Below are 27,783 nucleotides of genomic sequence, written 5' to 3'. Positions count from 1 at the left end.
ACATCATAGGCATATAAATGGGGGCTTGGGTACTCTGGTGCCCCCCCCCCAACACTTCCACAACCAAGAAAAAAGATAACAAGGAGGATAGGACAAGTGACCATAACCTAAATACATGTCATTCTGAATTTCCATCCCCTCTCAACCCACGAAACAGGTAATAGCATGAAGGGATGACATCATAGGCATATAAATGGGGGCATGGGTACTCTGGTGCCCCCCCCCCAACACTTCCACAACCAAGAAAAAAATAACACGGATAGGAAAGAAAAGAAAGGAACAGGGGTGAAATATATTAATTGGATATCATACCAACATCTATCACTTAATTAGACTTTTATTTTTAAAAACCCAGTAAAATCCTTGTTCCTTTGCTTTGCTCACTTGCAGCTGTTTATAAATTTTGTCCCATATGCTATGTGTGCTGCGGATGGTGTATAACATACATAGCATCCCCTCCCCCACAAATCTTGGGAGTTGCTTCAGCACCTCCCAGAACCCCCCCCCCCCCTCCCTTCCCAGGGACATGGATAGTCACTGTTTGAGGTCATTGACTATAGCTCTCCTGGGGTGAATAGAAATATTACCCATCATTTAACACCTGGGTGGAGAGAGGAAAATGAAGATAAATGCTGGCACTTCACAGAGACTTCAACTTAAATGATCTCACAACACGGCACTTCCACAGTATATGACTTGGCTGGTTCATATTCTTGCAAAAATATACAAATAGACTAACAACTATTTCATTAAAATCATTTTGGACATATGCAGCCAATGCATGCAAATTTTCATTTTAATTCCAATTATGTAATACATACTAAATAAGATAAGAATGACTGATAAAACCAAAATATAAAAGTATTTTTCAACAATAATAAATACTGTACAATTATTAAATGTTTGAGATGTACTTCGTATCCAACCCCAATACACTCCGGTCTTGCTTTAGATCTTGTTATTTCTTATCAATGAATGTCAGGTAGCAGTTTTTTGTTATGAAAAACCAGCAGCAAATTCTAGTCAATAAAAGTACAAGAACTAATGCAAGACGAGAGTCATCAGTCATCATTTTTTAAAGTCAATAATTAGGTAAGAAGAATCTTCATCCTCATAAGCAAAATTTTACATAATAATGATATTAAAAGAGGCATGCCATAATATAAAAGATTGTCAAAATAAATAAGTATTTACATGATATTCAAATTAAAACAATAATAATATCTTTAGATAAAAAATCTATATTTTACAACATACAATGATACTAGAATTCAATGTGATTCTTAATGCCCAAGGCTATATGCAATGCATGATAAAATTTTGTTTTACAATAGAAGAAGATAGGTCAATTGTCACAAAACAAAGCAATGAGAAATGTCATATAAAATCTGTAAAGATGAATGCGAAACCAAAACTACTTAATGGAAAAGGTCACCATGTCAAGAGGATATTTGTTATCTGCGCAGTTATAATGGATTTAAAATACACAAATATTTACATTTTGAAAGCCAATCATCATACCCAGCACTATGAAATACAAATAAGATGAATTAAAAAAGACATTTTAGAAATAAAGTAAGGAATGTAAATTTATGAAAGTACAGATGCACATCTGTTTAATTCCATTATCATATTCAATATGAATTACCAGATTTGCATACCTATAAAAAAGTAACAAATTGGAATCTCTATGTTGACTTACTAAAAACTTTTAGAATGACTATGGCCATCACTGATCGTCTGCAGTTTTTTTTTATGTTCATTGCTTCATATTTGGAAAATAAAAATGTTGTACTATGTTCAAATGTTTTATCGCAGACATCTTGGTCCAGTCTAGACTAGCGGTCATATTTTAAATAAGTTATTTCCTTCTTCTTCTTTTGGTAAGGTGTACTGAGAAAGAAAGGTCTGATACACCCATGCATTCCTGTGCTTTTGGTACTTTAGCCATCAAGTCATTTTGATGGCATTTGTTTACATCCCACTACTGACACCAGTCATGTTCATAGCGTGGGTTCATATTACACCACTGCAATCAGTTATTTTGATGGCATTGTTTCATATCCCATTGCTGCCACCAGTCATTTTGATGGAATTGGTTAATATCCCACTGCTGCCACCAGTCATTTTGATGGCATTGATTCACATCCCACTGCTGCTACTAGTCATTTTGAGGGCATTGGTTCATATCCCACTGCTGCCACCAGTCATTTTGATGGCAATGGTTCATATCCCACTTCTGCCATCAGTCATTTTGATGACATGGGGTCATATCCCACTGCTGCAATCAGTCATTTTGATGGCATTGGTTTACATCCTGCCACTGACATCAGTCATTTTGAAAATATGTGTTTATATTCCAATCGATTATATCACTCAGCATGCTCCCCAGTAAGATGTGTATCAAACACTTGTTCATTCTTTTTTTTCTGCATCTAGGCCTATTTCCTTTTCTCAAGCTAATGACAAAAAAATAAATTCTTCACATTTAGAGCCAAATTTGGTTCAGCCTGTTCTTCACTCTCCACATAATTACAAGTTTAAGTTATTTGAAGATGTAGGCCTATTCACACCTTCAGATGACTATAAATAATCTTGAAATCCCTTCGGATTTCCCAAATTTAGCCGTATTACAAATACAAATTCATTGAATTTGAATCTCTGGCAATGTCTTTAATACTTGAACTGTTAATGTAAAATAGGTACCTACAGCTGCAAAGGCACTTGGATCACCAGGAGAGAATCCTTGGAAGTCTTTGAGGAATCCTCAAGTTAAACTGTGTCATGACAGTGACATGCCAACAGACTGTGTAGCTGATTGTATTGTACATTGAAGCCTGGACAAGGTTTGGTGAACCATCTCTATGGAAACAGTACCTGTTTCATTCAGCATCATCTGCGAAACTGTTGAGAGGGTGTCTGTACCTGACATTCCATAAAGAACACTCCTATGTGAAAAAAAATGGATCAAACAAATATAAATCACACTGTAACCCATGTTTGTACCTATGTGTGCATTACTTTCATTTGAATGGCCAAGGACAAGTCAAAAGAAAACAAATTATTCTTTGTATTGCCCTTCGGATATTAAGCAATATCATGCTACCACTCAAAAAAATCCTATGATCCAGCTGTCTATCAGAATGATGGCTTATTTGATGCCAGTCTTTTCTTTTACTACATCTGGAAAGAAGCCAGAACACGTTCAAGCCTCATGCACAATGTGCAATATAAAGCTTGTAATAGCATGAAATTGGAAGACTGCTATACGGCATCTGTGATAAACCATTATCATGATTTAACCTATTTGTAGTTTGACTCTCAAACAATAAGGAGCCTTTGGAGACTTTTTAAATTCCTTTCTGTTTTCTTCTTACTTTTGTTGAATATGTTAATGTAATTTTTTTTCCCGTAATCCCTCCATCCCTCTGTGCCTCGGAATAGTTTACTAGATAGATGGCACATCATAAATGCTGTGTTTATTATTATTATTATTCCATTATGTCTTTTTACTAAAGATTGGGATTTTTATAGGACATCACTTGAATATTCTACCGTTAAAAAATTGATTTTTCTCCCTAATATTTGAGATGCAAGGTATTAAAGAACCCAGTGAAAATACCCATTTTTTATTAGATCCTGCATAATGACACAATGGGGAAAACAGTAATTTTTTTCGCAAAATACGCCTATATCATACTCACCCCATGGACCCTCCTATTGTATCGTCAATGAATGAACGTTCCATGGTCATCAAACGACTGTTTACCATCGTCATGGTAATTGGCGAGTCAACAATTGAATCTGATCCAATAGCATCCTGCAAGCCTTGGACAGCCGTCATGTAATCTGTGGCGGCAGATCTCAGCATAGCTGTGAAATCAAAATGGAATGGAAATCAAAATTGACTAAGACCTACTTACAACTGTTAATAAAAGACCAGTGCTGGTAGATCATTGATTTAAATATTTTGAGTTAAATATCGCCAGCAAAATAACAAGTTTTACATTATTTGCAGAAAACATTATGCACTTACTACATCTGCTTTTTCAAGTAATAAAATACAAAAGACAAAGATCTGTTTTCTGAAGTTCGCTTATGACTAGGCTATGATCCAACTCTGTGCTAAAATTATAAGAAGTCAAATATCTAAGAAAATTTGTTTTACTGTACCATGTGTTTTTTATGTTTACTGTGCTCTTACCTCATGATTAAATGGTAAAAAAACTATTTGAATGATTTGATTTTCAAACAAGCTGATCAATGGAATCTGTACTGTTGGAGATTTGTGTCACAATTATCCATACCATAATTCAACAACAACTTTAGACCAAAGTTAAACTAGCATGGGCCATTTTGAGTATGTGACATCATCAGTACCCTCATTTGCATACTGCCAATGATGTAGGTTTCATTGTTTATTGAAAGTAAGCAAAACTGAAAATGACATAACTTTCTTGTTCTCGATCCAACAATGATGAAAATTTCAGTGTTCTCCTCATTTGATTACTATCTTTTTAATGAACACAACTCATGCTTGGGGTGGACTTGATGTTTAGAAGGTATTATACTCACTTATTGCGCCTTCCGCAAACAATGGCTCATCAGGAGACATAGTGCTGCTGAGCACAGTATCAATGTTGTCCACGTAGGTCATCACAGTGTCCGCCATAGCACCGGCGTCTAGATTTAACACGTCATCATCAGCCAATGAGAGAATGACTTGGGTGCCAAGCTGGGCCGATGACACACCCATGATAGTACCGTCATCGGTAGGTAGCATCTGATGAAATAAGACATAAACATGACCATCAAGCTGCCTGTGTTGCTCAACTCTTTGCCAGCCACAAACATAGTCCCTCCTGTGCCACATTAATTCTAAATGCAACCTTGAGAAGAGTTTTGCATTGACTTGGCTAATTCAACTCACATTAACTTTTGATAAGTTTACAGTAAAGAAAAGACTAGTGCGCACACTGAACAATGCGATGCACACACCACTAATGTGAACATGTGTGGAAGGACAATAGACTTTAATACTACACCCTCTGTATACTGAATGAAATGCAACTTGGGTCGAAGCTGGCAGCCCTCTGTATATCATTCTATTTGAACAAAGCGGGCAAAGAGTTGAACAGATCAGATAATATTGTGGGGGTTTGCAAAAAATCTGAGCTGTCGGAATGACATGCTGTCAGTGTATGCAATAAAGATCCAAGAGGATACCCAATGTTATAAGATTGACAAATTGTTGCATATCACACACGTTTGTCAAACATTTTTTTTGTGATGAAGTATGCAATGTTATGAGTATGACAAATATTGTATATTGCACATGTTTGTAATGAAATATACAATTTCATAAGAACAACAAAACATTGCCTATCCTATATGATATCCGTACATGTCTGTGCAAAAATTTGCAATATATTTGTTGTAATGTGAAATTGGCTATATACCCTTATTGGTCCTGCACAGACTAGTAGAACTGGCTTAGTTATTAACAATGGCTTTTGTTAAAAAAATTTTACTTTTTTTACTTGACTGGACTGACCAGTGTAATCGACCAATTTCTGTTTCCGTTTCTGTTTCTGTTTGTTGTACTCCCGTAGGAACTCAGCAGGACAGCTGGTATAACCCCAAGCTGGTATATATATCACCAATTACATAGGAAACATTTTACGTCTAAGTTAACCGGACATAGTGGCTGACCTTATAGACTATTACTCTCAGGCCTTTTTATCAAAGTGGAGACAATGGCAGAGTGGGGATTCAAACTCACTACCTTGCGAATATGAGTCCAATGCTCCAACCACTGGACCACACAACAGTTGGTGGTTTCATTTTTTATGTTTTTCATTTTGCTGTGGAAATAAATGAATCTGAATTGACAAATTATATATAATGAACACTTACTTCAATGTTGATGTCATGACTACTCATAATCTCAATACTAGCTGAAGGAATGCCAACAGAGTGAGAGAAAGGTACATAGTCCCCCACTCCTCTCAAAGCATCTAGGTTCACCATCGATGATATACCAATCTGAAAATTTAAAAAAAAAATTAAATATATGTCCTCTATTTCTAGCCACAAAAAATATATTTTATATATAATAATTATAGGTCCGCTGATCAATCACTATATGAACTTCATTATAATCATTAGCAACATCATAATCATTACTACTTTACAATTATCTTCATTAAAATCCCAGCATCATCATCGACTTTCATCATTATCACGTTTGTCATAATAATTTCATCAATGATCATCACTGTCATTATTATAATTTGCATCATATCCATCATCATTATTAACTCTATCAAAATGATCAATATCAATGGCATCATCAATATTGCAATTATTTCACTATCGTAATCAATAATGATATAAAACATTTATTACAAATTTATGTCATTAACATAATCATCAAACTTATGAATAAAACAAAGATTAGCATGTAGTCCTGTTCCCTTCTTTTCATTGTAATTATAAATGTTAAACATTGATATCATCATCATCATCATGACCACCACAACCATTTAGACTCTTATCACAATCATCGTCTCACTGATGATTTTAAATTGTTTATACATCTACCTGTTCAGCAGACTATATGATAACTCCCCTGAGCATGGGTGATGACTATAGGGCTGTCTGCACCAGCCCGAGTTTTCAAATTAGCGCGCTATTTCTGATCTGGCAAATTATCCCAATCTGAACAATCTCGAGATTATTTGTAATGGAGAAGCAATTATAGCGCTAGTTCGCTGGATTAATCTCGAGATTGCAATCCCAAGTCAACTTGGGATTATTTGCAAAATAGTGTGTTATTTTACGAATTATCCCGCTAATTCGCAGGTGCAGACGCACTCGGGATTATTTATTCACGGCGTCAGACCATAATGCATCGATGCCTCGCTCGAGCAGGAATCGCTCTTCTTGCAATGATGGAGACGGGTTTTCTTGAATCTCGAAATTAATTGCGAAGAGGGCCAATCGGGCTAAAATCTCGAGATAGAGCAAACTCGGGCTGGTGCAGCACCGCCTAATGTGTGTAAACTATGGTAATGGTCAATGGTTGTAATTATAAATGTGAAACATTGATATCATTATTAGCTTTATCTCTATCATCGATCATCACCACCACAACCATCCATACCACTATAACACAATCACATAACAGATCTCACCGTTGATTTTGGACCATGTATCCACCTACCTGTTCGGCAGATTCCATGAGAACTTCCCTGAGCATGGGTGATGATTGTGTGTCGAGTATGATTGTAATTATAAAGGTGAAACATTTATATCATTATCATCATCACCATCATCACCACCACAACCATTATGATCATTATCTAACCATTGTCTCACTGATCATTTGGACCATTTATCCACCTACCTGTTCGGCCGATTGCATGATAACTCCCCTGAGCATGGGTGATGACTGTGTGTAAAGTATGGTAATGGTCTATGGTTGTAATAATTAATGTGAAACATTGATATCATTATTACATGTATCTTTATCTCCATCATCATCATCATCATCATCATCATTATCATCATCATCATCATCACATTACCATCCAGACCACTAATACAATCACATATCTCACTGATTAATCCACCTACCTTTTCGGCAGACTCCATGAGAACTCCCCTGAGCATGGGTGATGACTGTGTGTTGAGTATGGTACCAGTACCACCTCCAGCTAGATCAATATAAGCCACAGCCCTGTCCCTCAAAATGACTCTGTTATCCTGCAATTAAACATACAATGTATCTTATATTCTATGATAAGAGCAATAATAAGTGGATTCAAGTTCAGTGCTGACCTTTTGATGTTGGTGCTAGGTCAATTCTTACGTGAGCATAACACCAAACATAAAGGCCCGAATTCACAAAGGTGGTTTTGAAAACCAACGGTTGAGTCCATGGTTTAAGCAGATTTTCTGTATAAATTACACTTATTTTACCGTGTATATCAAAAAATGTACAATGCTGATGCACGCGTTTGTCACATTGCACCAAATTGACACCTGGTGCCGTGGTTATCCACACTATTTTATTTATGAGTCCACACTTTTGAATTAATGAGTCCGCTCTTCAAACAGTGGACTCATGAATAAAATAGCGTATCTAACCATGGTAACAGGCGTCAATGTGGCGCACTGTGACAAAAGCGCGCATCAGCATTGGAATTTTTTATACACGCGCCCGATATGCGCTAAATTAAGCGTAATTTATACAGGAAATCTGCATAAACCATGGATTCAACTGTGGGTTTTCAAAACCACCTTTGTGAATGAAGATGGTCCTAAAAGGTCACTCACTAGGTGTTGACCTGTCAATATTGTGATCTGGATCATTTGTGTGAACTCATAATAGGTTTTGGAGCTATGAAACACAATCCAAATTGTGCTTCCAACACCAACGCAAACACCGGACTTGAAATCTCCCAATGGCAACACATAACAAGGTGGTGTATTCCTTTGTGTTTAAATGGAGCGTTGTGTCCCAGTGGATAAGTCTTCTGACTTTGAAACAGAGGGTCCTTGGTTCAAATCCCAGCCATGGGCGTAATTTCCTTCAGCAAGAAATTTATCCACATTGTGCTGCACTCAACCCAGGTGAGGTGAATGGGTACCCGGCAGGATTAATTCCTTGAATGCATGAGCACTGAAAGGCAGCTCCAGCTAAAGCTGGGGTAGTGATAATAATAACAACTCACCTCGGAATAGAATATTTCTAGATAGATGGCGCTATATAAATGCCTAATATTATTATCATTATTATTAAATGAATTAAGATAATTAATGTAAGAATAAGTAAATTATGTTATTAATATAGCACATTCACCATATGCATATACTCTAATGGGCTTGATACTTGGAATCATACCATTACTCATCATTACTAAAACATTCAAGGAACAATCCTACCCATTCACCTTCATCTGGATGGACTGTCCCACAATTTGGATCAATTTCTTGCTGAAGGAAATTATGCCATGGCTGGGATTTGAACCCATGCGACCCTTTGTTTCAAAGTAAGGATACTAATCCACTGGGCCACATCACTCCAACATAAAATTAGAGGCAAAAGATGTGAATATGTAGTTCATAGGGTTCATTGGTATGATAGTTTCAGTATTAGAATAAATATTTAATGGAAGGTATGTGTGAAGCGAGGGTATATGACCAATCAATAATCATCTTTATTCGCACATAAAAAAATATTTACATACATACATAAAAAAAAAAAAACAGAGATGAAAACAAAATGAAATAACCACAAAGAAACACATCCTTACAAGGGCATGCAATTAGGCAATGGCCCCATGCCCGCCAGAGGCCTTGAGGGTGCTCTCATTAAATAATTCCAGTTAGCACCACCAGGCAATGTACCAATTGGTGATTGTTACCTACCTCCACCCATTCCGTAGATCCCACCTGGCCGAACTCTGACCCTTCCCACAGACCAACCACAATGGTACGTCTAGGCATCCACCCACTCTCCATCATCTCGCTGATGACCCGAGCTGACTCCATCACCGCCGACGACGACCCCGCGGTCACCATGGAGGTCATCATACTGGAGTAGTGACCTCCAAGCAAGACATATTCATCTGTAGAATTTACAAAGATAAATAAATAATTAAATAAACAGTATTTCCAAGGAAACCAAAACAAACTGGGGGAATCAACCTGACAATTACAAAAGAGTAAAATGAGAGGATCAATTTAAAAGTCCTTTAAAAAAAATTGTTTCTAAAATAAGGGAGTTATAGAAGTTTGAAATATCTTGTTGTATATCCATGGGGATACTCAAATTTTCAAACATGCGTCAAACTGGCTGATTTGTGGATAACTCTCCATTTGCTTTGTTCACAAATTTTCAGATTTTCCCCACTATCTCTAAAATCACATCTTGCTTCCTTCTAAGCATAACATACTTGTCATGGGATCCAACACTCCAATAGAGTATGATGTTTTTTTTAATATTTTCAAATTCCTCAGTGTGTAATATTCCATAATGTGTATTAACGATATTTATCTGGAGTGACACTGTTGTTATCATACTGCCTTGTATTGTTTCTGAATTTGTGTTGTGTTTTATACCGTAATGTTTCATAGCATTTACCATCGTCATTATCGTATTTTTCATTTATTCTCTGTTACTCTCTTTATGTTCCCTTCTACTATAATTTCTACCAGTTTTTTTAAGTGCTTCAGTTGGTTGAGCGGATACTTGCCTGGATACTCTGAGCCCTGTATTGTTCCTACGACATCATAGACCGGCTTTTGGATGACGTCATTATGAATGTCCAGCTCTACGAACCATGGCTGTCTGGCTAAAAATAATGAAAACAATAAAACTGAATTCAGATAAATCTATTACAATCATGAGGATCATAATGATAATGATGAAATGATGATGATGATGACAATGATAATTATAATAATGAAAGGGGTATGATAATGACAATGATGACAATTACTACGCCAACAACGACAATGAAAACGACAATGATTGTTATGATGATGATGATAATGGAAGAAATTGAAATCAAATTATTTATGTTATGTATATAATTACAATATTTTATGTTATGTCACGTTTTACATGGTCGTAAGATACTTTGAAATAATATGATTTGATAAAGAAAAAAAATCAAATTCTTTTTAATTGTACAAGTATACTGATAATTATAACACTGATACATTTTGTCATGAGAATTTAATTAACAAGCGAAAGAAGCAAAAGAAAAGAAAAAAGAGGGGGTAAAAGAGGAGAGACTAGAGATACAGAGAAATTCTCAATATATTTTCAATCTTTATCAAAGGATGTCTGCTGGTCAAAGAAATCCTCAATCCTGTCATTTCAAAAGAACTGGCAGACCAAAGAACACAAATTTTGTTCTTCTTAGTCTTTATCATCCCAGCTTTGAAACAGATATACCACAAATAACAATAGATTGTCATCTGTAAGATTTCTAGATTTCTAGAGATGATTAATTTGACATATTTGTGATCTTTTTCAGAATCACTACTTTAAAGAATTTCAAATGGCTCACTTACTTTCTCCCGTTAGACCTATCTGATAGCTCACGTTGAGACCGCCGACCCAGTCCCCCTCAGCAGCTATTCCGGTCAGATTAGTTAACAACATGGCTGCTGTTGCCATGGAAACAGGCTGTATCGGAATGCTGGGAAGGTCGACAGAGTTCATGGAAGTTCTGAAAATTCCATCTAAAGTGACAGAAAGACAGCAATAGGGGATTAACAATATTGTTATAAAATGGGCAATATTGGAACCCAAAACTTTGTACATTTATCTCTTTATGCAAAAATATAAGATACATGACCCCGTCTTACAAAGAGTTGTGATTGATCAAATCAATCATAACTCTATGGAAATCCATTAGTGTCATATTTTTTTCTGCAGGAATTGCAAAATATCCTTTGTTAACAAAGAAGAACACACCAAATTGTCAAGAAATCAATGAATTCAATATATCAATGAATTATGGATACACATTCATATATAGATTTTTTTTAAACAAACATGCATTTTATATGTTGACTTTGCTGGCTTTCCATAATTGTGATTGATCAGATAAATCGCAACTCTTTGTAAGACCCCTGGGGAGTGTTTTGAACAGATTTCATTGTACCTAAGAATCATCTCAGCTTCCACATTGCACGTCAATTTTATATCACATCACTGTGCCATAAACTGTGTATACCTTATCACATCATATTTTCAAATAAGACAGGACAATACCTTGTCATGGGTATTCATATAATATGTATTATGCATGTACACAAGATAAATTCATGCTATCTCATTATCTATATCTTGCAATGTAATACCACGTTATGTTCGAAATCTGCCCAATGAAATAAAAACAGCTTCATCGCTGTGCAGACAGTTAGTTTCATCGACATAAATACAGTTAAATACTAGTTAGTCAAAGATGTTATGCATGCTAATTGATGAAAAGATATAAAAACTACTGTCTTAAAGATAAATGAAAGTAGTTGAAGTAACAAAGGAAAAGCTGTAAAACCAAGATTAATTGTCTCTATATCATTGTGGGTCTTAATCTGGTAGGGCTACATAAACTGAATTATGTGAAATCATAAAATCGAAGTTGAAACTGATCCCACTGTAGATCACGTACAACACAGATAAGCACGTGAGGGAAATTGTATCATTTTTACACGGAAAATACCTTACAGTTTGCAAGAATCCCATGATTATTTTGCTAATTTCTAAGCAATGATACAGTTTCTTCCAGAATCCCTTGAATCATATTTCTTTAATTATGCATACAGACAATTTGTTGGTCATTTTATTGGATTCTGTACGAACTTGTTTTGAAATCATTACAACTAGCATTAATTTTTAACTGAATAAATAGATCTTTTATTACAGAACTGCTATCGCACTTACCTCTTGCTGGGCATCCCGGGGTCAAAGGGTCGCCGTTCATACCAGACATATCAGGGGTCATCACAGAGGTCATTGGCATGTCAGAGGTCATGTCATTGGGGTCAGGGTAGAGAAGAAGTCCAGAAATCCCATGACTTACAGCAACTTTGGCCTACAAAATTGAAAAGACAGTTACATTATTATAAGCAGCCAACGTGCTTTGAGGTCTCATTGTCTTCTTCTTTTTTCAAATGGAAAGTTGGTTAGAAGGTCAAAGTACAGACTCAAGGACACAGGCAAAAGCATGATACCTGTGATATCTATCAAACCATATAGAAGGAATAAAATGCATGAAACTACACCTATTGTTACTACATTGTAAATATACATGAAACAATCAGATTTCAAGATTTTCAATATAATGCTTGCTGAAAACAAAATGCCCTTTCAGAAGTTAACCAAATAATACATGTAGATCCAAGTACACTTCTGCAATATAGTTTATTGTCTGAGAAAAATATGGTATCTTTAAATTCTATTTAACTTTGAAGTTTTTCTTTTTTCTCTTATGAAGATTAGTCAACTTTAAGAATTGGTAAGATTTCATAAAATTAAATTTATTTAGATTTTTGTTGATATATTGATGAAAATAAGACTGTGGATTATTGGTAGCCTAGGTCCTATCAAGGCAAAAATGTACTTAATATCAATAGCATATATTATTATCATGCATATTTCCCATTTTTACCTGATCAACAGCACTGCCCTGCCCCTGTCGTGCAAGTCCAATCTTTCCTGATACCTCCACACCAAGATCTCTCAGAGTTTGAAAGTCTGCTTCTCTTCCGAAGTTCACATACACAAGATCACCCTACAGAGATGACATACATTTTTAAAAAAATTGTGGTTTAAAATGTCAAACATAATAAAATGGAATCAGAGTCAAGTAACAAGTTACTGTTATAAGCTCCTGAAATTGTAATCGTCATCATCATTAGCCATGTTCAGGCCAATGCAGGACGAAGGCCTATCTCTCCAAGTGCCAAAGGTCCTTATCTATATACTCAGGGTCATATATGCCCCTATTGCATATTATCAACAATGCTAGCCCCTTCCAACTCCTATTTAGTACTCTCCAATTGAAAGTTCCCTTTTCTTGAACCCCCTTTTCGATGTGAGAACGAATACCAGTTTTTAATCTTTTCGTTTTTGTACTTTCCAGCATTTATAAGTTTTTCCCATTATTTCCCAACTGGCGGAAAATACCTAAATTGCCCTGGATATTACTAACCCATTATGTTACAATATGAAGTCCTATAAATAGCACTTGGGGCATCTAAGTGAAAACAGTTTTATATTTGGTCATATTACAAAAAAAATTGCACATGGCACACAATGCATACCTGGGCTGTACCAGAAGCAGTATAAGGTGTGTATACGGGCATGGCTTGCGATCCTCCGTTGGTCAGCACCATTGAATCCCCATTGGTGCCTACAAGGACAGTATCTGCAGAGCCCAAAGGCACCTGGTGACCTACGGACACTTGTCCGCTGCCGGAGGAGAACTGCGCAGGACTCCTTGCTGGGGCGATGTTGTAGTTTGGCCCAGCATCCTCCTCACCCCCGTAGAGCTGCACCATCTGGAGTGTGTTCCCTTGAGGGTCTATGGAGCGGATGCTGCTCATCCGGGTCATGTCCGGGTAGGAGACCAGGACGTTGTACATGGATGTGGAAACCTTGAAGCCCATGGAGGACAGCTGAGAGGCAAGGGTTTGGGTCAGGTTGCCAGGGCAAGAAGAACTTCCTATCTGACACTGCTGACCCGCATGCATCCTGGAATGGGAAAAAATAAGAAGGGTAACTACTGGTCAATGAAGGCAATGCAGGGGTCGGGGTCATATGCCCATATTGCCTATTATCAACAAAATCCCCGTCCACCTGCTATTATTATTCTCCTATTGGAAGTTCCATTTTCTTGAACCTCCTTTTAGATGTGAGAACGAGTATCAGTTTTCAATCTTTTCCTTTTGTGTGTGTGTTTTGCTTCGCAAAATCACTTTGGTTAACAAAATGGATTAACTTTCAATGTCAAGGGCTCCGTAACACAAAAATTAGCGATTAATCGTTAATTTGAAAGAACAACTCTGATTGGTTCCTAGTGAGTCTACGGAGCAAAATGCGCATGCAACAATGGGCTTGATAGGCCATATCATTTAGCGATTAATCGCTAACCTTTGTGTTACGGAGCCCTGTTGAGTCCTCCCCTATTATCGTTGGTTTATTTCCTAATGCCAATTCGTCCAATTGCCAACTTGTCTACTATCATTTGGTCTACCATCAGTTTGTCCACTATCCACATGGTCTAATTGCCAATTCGTCCACTCACCATTTCGTCTAATTACCAGTTGGTCCAATAGCCATTTAGTCCATATACCATTTGGTCTCATTGGACTAAGTGTTAATTGTGCAAAATAAATGAAAATGAAATGGATATTAGACCAACTGGTTATGAGATGAAATGGTCAGACGAAATGGTAATTAGAATGAAGTGATGATTGGACCAAATGGTTTTTGGACCAAATGACTGCTAGACAAAATTTTGATGGAAGGAATGGGATTAGACTAAATGAAGGTAGACCATGTGGTGAGTGGACGAGTTGGCAGTAGAGGAATTGGCAAGTTACCTTATCGTCTGCCACTCGTAAACTGGTAAAAGACGATTACAGTATGAATACCAATCGAGAAGGATTAGGTCATTGGTTTTTTTTTAATACAATTTATTTTTCCCTGCTAGTTTATTCACATAATAGGGGGATTCCAAACCACACTGACAATTACAATTTAAGTACTTGGGTGACAACCTAAATAGAATGACTTCATTCAAGTGGAAAATTTGAAATCTTCAGGATTAAAACTTTTTATAACTTTATAATAGTCAAAATTTTCTTGTTGATTGTCTCATATTGTTCAAACATTTTATCTTTCTGCTTCTCCAATTTTCAAGACAGAATACAATCAAATTACATTCCTTTTTGAAATTTCATGAATATGGGTATATTAATAAATTAGACCCAGTCAACATAGAAGTATTAATGAATTTCCTATTCCCGTATTCATTAAGTTTTATATCATCACAACCCAAATATTTTTAATTGCTTCTTGAGTAGTTTTATAGGAAATTCCCTTTTTGATATCTTCTCACATTTTGTCACATGGCTACAAATTATAATACAATGCCGGCACTTCCCACGTGGTTCTAATATCGATACCCTCAATGATTTATACAAGGTCTATATCCTTCCTCTTTCCCTTTTTAAAGATTTAATCCCATTAAATAGTTGTATAGGACTAAAATCTGAGATCAACCCTTAAAAAAAGTTTGTGTGAATAAAAAGATTTTTTTTGAGAGAAAACCCATTGGAAGAACTGAAAGTGGAAACTAAATGAATCCTGCATGAAGGTATGTTTATGTACCGGTATCAAATGTTACATATAGGAAGAGGACGCTGAAAGCAATTCAATCACAAATTTTAAAAAAAATCAACAGTATATTGATCCTTATCAATGAATTTCCATACATGAAAAAAAATGATAAAATCCCCCTAGATTTATTTGCCTACCATATAATACTTTCTGTTCTTCAAGAGTTTTGCATTGATTGGGGAAAAATTTTCATGTACAATAAAATGTATGAGCTAAATTTTCTTAATGGGAAAACATCCATGCACATTGAATCTCACACGCACACACACACACACACACCCACATATACCTAAACAGACTAATATTAGCAATAGCAAATACATTAATGCAAAAGTGAAAACAGGTGAAAACATAATATTAGTGACAACTTTCCAATTTGTATTCGATAACATTCTTGTTTTGCTCTTCAAGAAATTTGTATTGATTGATGAATGAACTTTTTCAAGTAAAATTTGGAGTACATGTATGAGCTCAAATTTCTTAATGGGAAAACTGATATTTTTTAACTTTATTGGAAGTGAGCTCACAAGTTACATGTATGTTGCCCACTTGCTACAATAATGAGTGTATTTGCTTACAATTTCTGAAATGTCTACTCTTCCTTTTCCTCACAAATAATCCACCCCTTTTCAAGTAAAGACAAGACTTCCCCTTTAAAAAGGGATAAAATTGATATGGTGTCTTTATCCACAGGAAGTATAAGTGCTTCCGATATGGAGAATTAAAGGCTGGCTATTTTTTTAAGGCCTTAAACCTGTGACTTGGAAAATAGAGACTTTATACTCCATAGCACCAACACTGTTTGAAATTATTAGCGAGTACACACGTGCTCATATGTCTAATATTCCTGGTCATCTGCATGTATGGTATAAAGACGGTGAAAAAATATGCTGAACTAGGCCTATGCTGAACCAAAATCTGCTTTCAATAACAGCTAGTATCCTCATCACCCAACAGTACCTTATGTAGATATTTTGAATAAAGTAATTTGAGAGTTGAGGTACAAAACTACTTTTCCTTCAAGAAACTACTAGTAACTTAATCACCAGGTTTAATTATTTTCAATTTAAATTCTAAAATTTAAAATTGAACTGTTTAATTCAAATAGGGAGTATAAATGAAATACATATTTTGTATTAATTGATGCAAAAGGAATGTGCAATCTCATCCTACAAAAGCAGGTTTATGATTCAAAATATTAACCCACAAAAGAAAATTACTAGCCTTCCGATTGTTTTGCCATTTTTTCCCCTCAATTATTAAAGCAAGAGTACATATTTTCTGGCCCGTCCCTTTTCCTTTCATTTATACCTAAAATCAAGCAAAAAAAGCACAGCCTTCTTAATGAAGATGAATCTTGACAAATTATTGTAAAAAAAAAAAAACACCACACAGACATGCAAAAGTGCAGGACCTTCAGAATATTTTGAAAAATGATTTCAAACCATTTTCAGAAGATGAAAAGAAAGGACCCAAATCTAATGAAACTATTATGAAAGTCCCTTTGCTAGACAATTTAATTTAGAAAAAAATTATCATATTCATTCACTCAACTGAACTGAAACAAGGAAATTACAACATTTTAAGAAAAAAAAACCTTGAGAAACCAATTATGTGGTTTGGCAACATGGCAAAATATTCAAAATTAAAGGATTTTGTGCACACTTTTGGTGAATTTTAAGAAAAATTTCGGTAAAAAATGTATCAAATGTTAGTCATGTTTAATACCTTTCATACTCTCCTATACTGCTCTGTGTAACACTTCCCACAGCCTGTCGGTGCATCTCTTTCCTCTTTGCTGTTGTCATGGTAACTGAAGATTTGGAAACTGCATAGTGGGTGAAGAAGCCGATGAGAAAGCCCAAAGCAATGGCAAGAAACACACAAGCTGCAGCACCGATTATCCATAAAGACTTTCTTGACATACAGCAAATCTTGGAGTCTAATAATCAATCAGAAAAAGAGACAAACAACAAGAGCAAATTAATAAAAGGGTAAATGCAACCACCATACCCCCCAACAAAAAGGTAGATTAAACAACAAAATGGTTTGCCTCACAGCTGCATAAGAAATATCGGATTATAATCTAACTTGTGACCAATAACTCTTCATGCGTTGAAACATAAACCTCCTCTGTGTCACATTATTTTGCCAGCTTGCAGTGAACCAACCCTTCTATGCGGTATATAATACTCTGTTAATAGAGGGTTATAATTTTTATCTGAATATTTTGAAAGAAAATGTTGTTTAATATTAGCAAACTTGTAGACTGTTTCACGGGATTTCTTGTCATGCATAAATTAATTGGATTATGGATGTATCATGTACTGTAATAAATCATAATAATTTTTTTTAAAGAAACCAATTTAATTTCCAACAAAACTTTGGCCCTTTTTACTTCCAGTTCTTGTTTCAGCGCCATGATTGTTTTGTATCATACCAAAAATCATGATAATCTGACATTGCCCCTACTATATAAATTGAAAGAGAAAAGGGGCCATCGCTTCAACAGGTCAAAATATCTCTGACAAAAGCACCTCTTTCACATAGGTGCCATGAGAAATAACTCCTTACAATGAACCTGACCGTTGCATTGCTGGTTAGGAAAGTTTTATTGATTTTTCTCCTTTTTTTTCAATGAACTTCCTGGGTTTGCTGGAAGATGTATTGATTTTTTTTAATAGTAAGAATGTACAATAACTCTCCCACTTTACAATGAAATAGGTTTGAAAGTGAATTGTATCCACAAAAACAAACTACAAAAACTTCAAACTTTGGGACAAAGGGTCATCAATAGGGAAGTTAAAAAAAAATTGACACAGCTTTGTGATTCATAAAAAAGAGGTAATATCCTACCTGTAGACTGTACATGATGAGTGTCTCTGTGGTTTGAACCTCTCTCCTGCATGAAAGCGTCCTCCTCCATCCGACCAGCGTTCCAGCTTTCCTCCGTCTTCGAATACAGGTTTGGGTGGGCTTTCAGCTGCATTGACAGGGCTGCCCTTACCGGTGAATGCTTCGGGGACGACATATCAGCCCAACTTTTAATCTTTGCGATCCGTGCAGAAAGTAGGCACTATAACCTTGATTCTTCGTGATCCATACAGAGAAAGCACAAAATGAATCTCCGATAACTCCTACTTTTGAACACCAATTGTTTCCCACTACCGCAAATTCTTCAGCTCACTGTCCTCCAGTCCAATTGCTTCAGGGGCAGCCAAGGCTTGATAAGTTATGAACTTTGAAAAATGTCTGGCAGAGATCACGACAGTAATCTTCCTTAATCATGAAATAGGAAAGAGATACTTCCTACGTTTACTTCTAAGGCCCTTGTCGAACAAGCCAAACGGCTTTCAAAAGTAAATGTCTTCAAAATACTAGTGGATCATTATAAAGTCCTCAAAAATGCTAGATTGCCAATTGAATTCCATGTACATGTATTGAAACTGCAACGAAAATGCGCTCAGTCACATCTTATGGACTGAATTGGAGTGTCTAGTATAAAAAATATAGGCAAATGAAGTCCAATTTTATCTGTGTTCTATAAGTTTCAGCAAGTCAAATTACTCTTGTACGCTCCCCCAAATGTCTCTTTACAGATTCCGTTTTTTATAAGTGAGAATACAGAAGTATTTCAAAGCTGGTGGAGTCTTTTTCAGTTAATGCTTTGTAAAAAGGATTACTATTGTGTTATGAGTGGCACCAAGCGTTTACTTTGTGTCATTCTTCGATGCAAATCATCCAATCTATAAATTTCTAGACAGATTTTTACCAAAATGTCAGGCATCAGGAAATTCTATTCATTGTGGCATTTGTGTTATCTCCTTAGTTTGATGTTTGTCAGTCGGGGGAAGGGTTGAGTGATCACTCGTCTTGAAATGGTCTGAAAAGAACAAGAAAATTGCAGCATATTGTTAATATATGTACATGTCGTCTGTAGGGGATAAAATACTGATATCAGCCAACTGGACAAATGCAAAATATAGAAAACTATACTAAAATCAACATGGCGACTGCATGCACGAACATACATTTAAGTTAGACTAATACTCTTGGCCCGCTTTATGATGAAAGCAAGGGAGATCGAGAGAAATGGGCAGATAGAAAAAGAAAGAAAAAAAGAGAGACACCCTGAAGAAATGAGATTGAGAGAGAGAGAAAAGAGAATGTAAGTGAAAGAAAGGATGTGAGAGAAAGGAAGATCAAAAGAGACAGAGAACAGGGGGAGGGCTAGAGAGGGGAAGAGAAAAGAGAGGGAGAGACAAAAAGAGAGGGAGAGAGCATCCAGGAAGACACATACAGAAACCGAAAATCAAAACTGAAATACAGACATTCATCGACAGTCAAGCATTAAAATATGAAGTGAAAATATAAGAAACATAAAAACATCACATCATCACATGCGTAAACAACCATCAAACTTTTAATTGCAATTGTCAGGAGGAACCGAGGAAGTGAACAGTATAGGGGGAAAAAATCAAGTTTATCATTGTACTAGTGGTACTTCAATCCACTTCAAATATGTTGACAATGAATATCATAATTTTACTGGTATCATGTTTTCAAGATTCACGTTTTCACAAGGATAATCAATTTCCACTCAATAAGTACTTTGGGGTTCTTATGTGGTGTCATTTTCCCCCTGTTCATCTGATCCTGGTGTTTCCCACTGCTTCCTGTCAATGCCATTCTACCTGAATGTAATTTAAGCTGATATTATCTCTCCCAATATCTTAAAATGAACGAACTTTGTAATCCGAATCTCAAGCCTGATGAATTTTTTTATTGCAAGACAGGACACATGACCTGATACAATTCCATCATTTTTTACCGATATTCTTTGTATGTCATGATGTAGTTTGCAGTAAACACTGAAGTCAGGAGAAAGTTTCCAAACCAAGGATATATTGTCAGCACATCTTCATAGATCTACCTCTGAGTAAAATCATGAAATCTAAGCTAAAACTGTCACATTGATATTTATGATATTTATACATTAACATGCAATACACAACTGGAAGTAATAAACCTTATTCCTGTGACTCCTGCCAGGTTTCTGTATTAATATTCAGTCAACTATGAAATCAAAATATAAATACTCTATGACATTTCCACCACTCTTATCCAAACCACACCATGCATGAAACCAGTATTGTAAGTCAACAGTAGTATCCACACCTACACATTTCAAGGTCCGATCCATTCATTCTTTGTATTAAACAGGAAATACTACTTCTTGTGCAAGTGCTTTAATTTGACAGCAATATTAGGAATTATTTATTGAAAGGGAAAAGTATTCATAAATGATCATAAAGCCTTTCTGAAACTTTGGTAAGGGTTCAATGTGAATTATACTGGAGTATCTAATCCCACATTCCAATCTTACAAAATGCATTATTTGTGAAAATTCTAGTGTTACTCGATCTTGGGAAAATTTAGCACCCTCTCTTTCTGTATTTTTATCCTTTACAAAAAGCCCTCAAACACTTGATTAGCTTACAGACTTTACGATCGCATATATATATATATATATATATATATATATATATATATATATATATATATATATATATATATATATATATATATATATATATATATATATATCAGAAAGCTATAAACTATGATTATGTTCAGAACTATTTAAAAAAAATGCATTTTTCTTTATTATGGTCTGGATCCAACTAAAATAACAGTTTTTGTATAATAGCAAAATTATTATTATGATAATATCATTATTATGATAATATCATTATCATCATCATCATCATCTTTATTATGTGCTTTTACAAGAATGGAATGGAAAGCGGTTACAACAAGAAAAATAATATATGTTTAACTATAAAATGTAATTATGCAGTCCTAAAACTCTAGGTTGGTAAAAAGAAATGTCTCAAGTCCCTTTTTAACTGAAGAGATAAAATGGTGATTGCCTGAGAAACAGAGGTAAATCTATTCCAATATTTGGATGCAGTTTACAGTCATATCCCCAGCCAGTTTCCGTATAATTTTGTGAGACGAAGTCAAGTGGGGCACTGCATGGAGGCTCGTACATTCCTGTGAGGGGTGTATAGCATCAAGCAATCATTTAGATATTGAGGCACCTGAAGAGATTTGAAAACTTTAACAGAGCTAACTTGAAAACTATTTGATGTCTAGCAGGAAGCCAGTGTAATGAGTCAAATAGTGGTTTGGGGGAGTGGAATCTTGTAAAACAAGAGCTAACTACATGTCATCAACACACACATATAATTATACTAGTAAACAGGAATAGTCGCTAACACATTGGGGGGATTTACCACAGCTTAATTACAGCTTTAAAACAAAATCAGTTATTTTTGCAATTGCTTTACTTTTTATATATCAAAGTGCTCATCTTTGCATTAATATTTATTTTTTTATACTTGAAGATGATGGAATATACCTTGATGTATGACTGAAAACCCTATTTATGAAACGATGCTATTTAAAGTATATGGGGTTAACTTTTGCATTATAAAAAACACTACCGGTATTGGCCCAGAATCTTGGGAATACTAGTAATGTTCGTCTTTTTTAAATGACATGACACTGATTTTAAAGAGCTTTGTTCATAGTATTACTTAAACTAACAAGGATTAATCAGCTTAGAATACGATAATAGGAGTTTATAAACCAGGAACACACTGTATTAAAGTTGCTGGGGCATAGCTTTTTTAATATTTGAATGAAGCTTTGAATGAATGACTCATAAACTTGACTATTAAAGAATTGTCAATATAATTGTTGACAAGACACTATGAAGTTTATTATTCATATCTACATCCTGAAATAAAAGATAACAGATTTATGAATACAAACAATAAAGTTTGTATACCTTTGTCAATGGGTTGATGTTTACATCTGACAATTATGGAAAACACTGTACTATATCAATCAAAGAAATGGCTTTGGAATCACACTTTGACCTGTAATAAAGTTACAGCCTACCCTATTCCTCACTAATAAAGTGAATTAATGTGTGCAGCAAAATATGAAAATTACAACAACAAAAAGAGTTTAGTGCAAGAAAGCCGGTATTTCCTACTCTGAAAATAGGAAAATGGCATTTAGAAGATCATAAAGAAAAGGCAGGCCTGTAACCTGGCTTTGCAATTAAGGGGTTTCGATCCCTTAACTCCTGTCTCTTTATTTCCTCTTTTCTTTCATTTTTCTTGCTTTTTAAAATTTAAGGGGGTTCAATCGAATCCCCACCCCCCCCCCCCCCCCCAGCTACGGGTTTGAAAAGATAATCAAATATTGAGAGAGGGATAAAACTGAAAAGAAATTTATGTCTTTTTCCTGTCATTGATTAATCTCACAAAACCTGTACATACATCATAACAAATGATGAGGTGCACATTGAGGACAGAATTACTCTGAGTTTACACATTAAATTTTTTGGAAGAGAGAACACATGATATCACCCTATCACTATGAATTAAATCACAAATTTCCTATCATTACTGTATATCTGCGTGTTGGTATAGAGGAAAATATGAGTTAGGGAGTATATAGTGAATGACAGGTAAAAGTTTATTTTAAAAAGGGGGGAACAGTAAAGCAATGGAAAAGATAAAATAGAGCCATATGTGGGAAGTGACAAGCTTGAAGGGAGGAAGGAGATTTATAGAGATTGATATGAGGACTAGTGAAAATCCATTCTCAAGTTTGTTTACCCCAGTTCTTCAAATCACACAGAATCCTGATTTGTATTTTGTTGAAAAATGAAATAAAAGAAATGAGATGAACTGAAATGGAAAAGATAGCAAATTGGGAAATGTGGTAAAAAGTGATAAGATTGAAAAAAGAAATATTAGAGAGATAGAGATGAGGATGGATGTCAGTGAAAATCCATTCTCGAGCTTGTTTACCCCCACTCTTCTAAAACCAAACACACAGAACAATGCAAATTGTATACAAAGAGGCTTTGAAGAGCCATTTGGATAAATACTCAGAAATGAGTTCGAACTGAAGTTCGTCAACATAAAAGCTCACCAAAAGTTATATCTCGCATATTGTGAAACAAGCATAAAGCTACTTAACCAATGGAGAATGGCTACACAGGCCTATATGTATCCATAATATAGTGACCAAATGAAAAATATATATATGCTCCCTCTCTCTCTTTTGATCACTCCTAATTCAATAGAGCATACAGTGTTGGCCTTCCACTAATTTATGTAAAAGATATCACGAGTGTAATGCATATGAAAATATCATCATCACACTATTATGAGGTCCCTAATATGTTTGTGTATTACCTCATTACCAACACTAATTGGGCATAGAGTCATAAATTATTAGCTAGGGTAGCCAATTCAGCAATTTTCCCTTCACCAGGCACGATAGGTGTTTAAATGGCATTATATTAATTCTCATCATCAACATGAATCATGATCTTCATCATCATCGTCATATGATCATCATCAAAATTATATTCATTATTACCACCACATTCATCCTCATCACGTATTATCAGCACCTGATATCATAATCATCATCATCTTCATCATCTATCATATCATCTTCATCATCATCATCTTCATCATGCACCACCATCGTCATCAACATCTAGATAAACATCATCATCTTCATCATCATTATCATCATGATCTTTCATCATCATCATCATCATCATCATCATCACCATCAACATCATCATCTTCATCTTCGTCTACAAGATCATCATCATCTTCATCATCACCATCGTTATCATCATCCATCTTCATCATCATCTTCTTCATCACCATCACCATCCTCATCACCACCATACTCGTCACCATCATATATGTGGTCACATTTACAACCACCACCATCCTTTTTCACAAATCAACACCTGGTATCATCACTATCACCATCATCGATCATGTTGCCACTATTAATTACCACCATATGCATATTCATCATCACCTTGTGGCTGTGCACATCATCATCATCATGCATCCACTATCACCACCACATTCATCCATATCACCAATCAGCACCTGGCATCATCATCATCTTTGAATCATCAACATCATCATCATGCATCATTATGTTTCCATTTCAGCGGCTCTACTTCTGAATTTCGCCGGCTCTACATCTGTACTTCTGAATTTCTCCAGCTCAGTACGATCCCACTCCCCGCTCTTTTGCCCGTGTGTCAGCTACCCGTACTCCGTAGAAAGTACCGCATGCCGCAAAGATTATCTGGCATCGTATTTTCACTCATCACTGGCTGCAAAGTTGCCACACAAAACCGGGCATATATATATATAAACGCACATAAATCCTTCACAATTTGCAAATTACTCGCTCCTAAGTCAATAAAGCTAGTAGCCACATCATCATCTGGAATGCTCATAGAAAGTATATATTACCTGAAATTTGAGGAATAAGTTGTTTTACTATAAGTAGATTTGTGCTCCGGTCGCTCGAAATGCAGGTAGATGAATAGTCATTTCGCCCGAGCATAGCGCATTATATTGGAAGCAGACGACATGCAGAAAGACGCGCGCTCTCAGCGGGATCGGCATGATAATCCGTGTTACGTAATAGAAGACGTCATTCACAACAAACTGAATTAGGGTAACCCCAAAAGTTTTAGGTCAATCGTTACAATTTAAATCAACCGTACAACACAATGTGGTAGCTTAATTGCACACCGGCGTGACGCATGACGTTCTCTATAATACCTGGGGGTATCTAAATATATCATTTCCTCGTTATTCCACAAAAATACAGTCTTACAGATGTTTCTCGTGGGCGAAAATGCACGGGTCACGAAATAAAGGTGAACCCAGCTGAACCGACTGAACGCAGGAATATTATGAGGAAGGGTCATGTGAATAGGACTATAGCTGAAATAGGATCATGAAAGATGGAGTAGGAACGCGGAACTATATATATATCCGGGGGAAATCATTACTATACATCAAAACCGTCCAAATAAGGATGTACTCCAATAAAAAATGAACTCAACCATCATAACCCCATTGATCGAGGGTCGATCAGTAATCAACGTGATTACAGGTCAATAATACCAGAACACTCAACATGCATGCTTTTTATTTATAGACCTTTTCTAGCTGCTTTATTCCCCATTTTGTCATGTCTACTACTAATGAATTTTTTTAATGCCTAGTCATGTCGATGTGTGCAATTTTCTGTTAATTATCAATGTAATTAAAGCCAGTTGAAAAATGTTTTATGTAAATCATATAGACTAATGAATTGAATAAATTTCAATACTGTCCTTCATGATGGTCCTGATGGTCCTGATGTAGCTGGTTAACTTTTGAATGAAAAATATGATCAGCAATATTATATCCTGCACATTGTTGAAACATTGTAAAAACGATGTTTATTTTTTACGCACGTGTTTTAATTCTGTATACACTCCAACAAATTAAATTTTTAAACAAATTGTTTAAAACTAAAAAAAAAAATGAAAGTTAAAACAATATTTGTTAGCGTGCTTGAAATTTTGTGTCTGAAGAATGAATAAACTTTTTTTTCATCTTTGTCCCATCTCTGTCAAAATTACCATTAATTCTTTTCTTCTAGTCTTATCACTACACGCATAATAATTGTCGTTCGGATTCCCCTTTAAAGAATAAACACATGAACCAAAAAATGTAGATTTGAATTAAAGGACAAAACCAAACAAGCATAACGCTGGTGTTGGTCAAGAAAGTTAGGACATTTTACACTTTCGCGTAATTTCGCAAAACAGTAAATCAGTCACAACATGGTCTGTATATCATGTATATATACAAACGAGGACATTGGTCATGGCATCACGTATCACCTCTTTTTATGTTAGTATATAAAATATAAAACATTTTATCTTCTCCTCATGATACCGTAAAGTTAAACAAAGTTTGACCTCCAGCCCTGAACATACGGAACTCTAATTATTGTAACCTATTGTACCAGGCCTGTAAGTTCTGATTTAAAAAAAAGATAGTTTCCTTGTTAAAAGGTCAAGTCCACCCCAGAAAAATTATGATTTGAATCAATATAGAAAATTCAAACAAGCATAATGCTGAAATTTCATCAAAATCTGATGTGAAATAAGACAGCTAAGACATTTTAAACTTTCGCTTATTTTTCCACAAAACATGTTATATGTACATTTCAGTGTTGTGCAAATGAGAGAGTCGGTGATGTCCCTCACTCACTATTTCTTTTGTTTTTTTATTGTTTGAATTATACAATATTTCAATTTTTACAGATTTGACAATAATCATGACAAACTTGACTGAACCACAATGTTTAGCGGCTAATCTACCTTCTTGTCGGAAGCTCATTTTCGCCTTCTGTTTGGAAAAAAAGTATTTCGGACGGCAAGAAAAATACCAGAATAGAGTCATATTTGCAGATGATATGATTAAGTGATATTTGACATCCGAAAAGTCGAGTTAATTATATTGGTGAATTTTGTAGGGGCCGCCTTGTGTATGCTATTTACCTATCTCTATCAAATAAATCTTAAAGGTCAAGTCCACCCCACAAAAATGTTGATTTGAATAAATAGACAAAAATCAAACTAGCAAAATGCTGAAAATTTCATCAAATCGGATGTAAAATAAGAAAGTTATGACATTTTAAATTTTCGCTTATTTTTCACAAAACAGTGATATGCACAACTCAAATGAGACAATCTATGATGTCCCTCACTCATGCACTATTTCTTTTGTTTTTTATTGTTTGAATTATACAATATTTCATTTTTATAGATTTTACAATAAGGACCAACTTCAGTTGACTAAATCATATAGTATTAAAAATGCCCATTCCACATGTTCAGGGAGGAATTAATCGTTGTTTCACTTGACAAGGAGTAGAAAAAT

General features: G+C 35.4%; 1 protein-coding gene across 1 annotated transcript; it reads right to left on the bottom strand.

Annotated features, from left to right (window-relative positions):
- Window positions 1–755: 755 nt before the first annotated feature.
- On the bottom strand, window positions 756–25,774 carry LOC129279661 (N-acetylated-alpha-linked acidic dipeptidase 2-like). Its single transcript, XM_054915764.2, has 14 exons — window positions 25,309–25,774; window positions 18,785–19,811; window positions 17,657–17,870; window positions 13,849–14,278; window positions 13,194–13,316; window positions 12,467–12,617; window positions 11,089–11,259; window positions 10,263–10,361; window positions 9,436–9,635; window positions 7,639–7,767; window positions 5,917–6,045; window positions 4,576–4,783; window positions 3,705–3,873; window positions 756–2,948 (listed from the first exon to the last, which is right to left on the bottom strand). Exons 2-14 carry the CDS (start codon window positions 18,957–18,959, stop codon window positions 2,783–2,785), a joined length of 2,364 nt encoding a protein of 787 aa, XP_054771739.2. The 5' UTR covers window positions 18,960–19,811; window positions 25,309–25,774; the 3' UTR covers window positions 756–2,782.
- Between the last annotated feature and the right edge of the window lie 2,009 nt (window positions 25,775–27,783).

The sequence above is a fragment of the Lytechinus pictus genome, chromosome 16, assembly GCF_037042905.1.
Source record: "Lytechinus pictus isolate F3 Inbred chromosome 16, Lp3.0, whole genome shotgun sequence".
Taxonomy (NCBI): Eukaryota; Metazoa; Echinodermata; class Echinoidea; order Temnopleuroida; family Toxopneustidae; genus Lytechinus; species Lytechinus pictus.
This window is presented reverse-complemented; position numbering and strand designations above follow the sequence as displayed.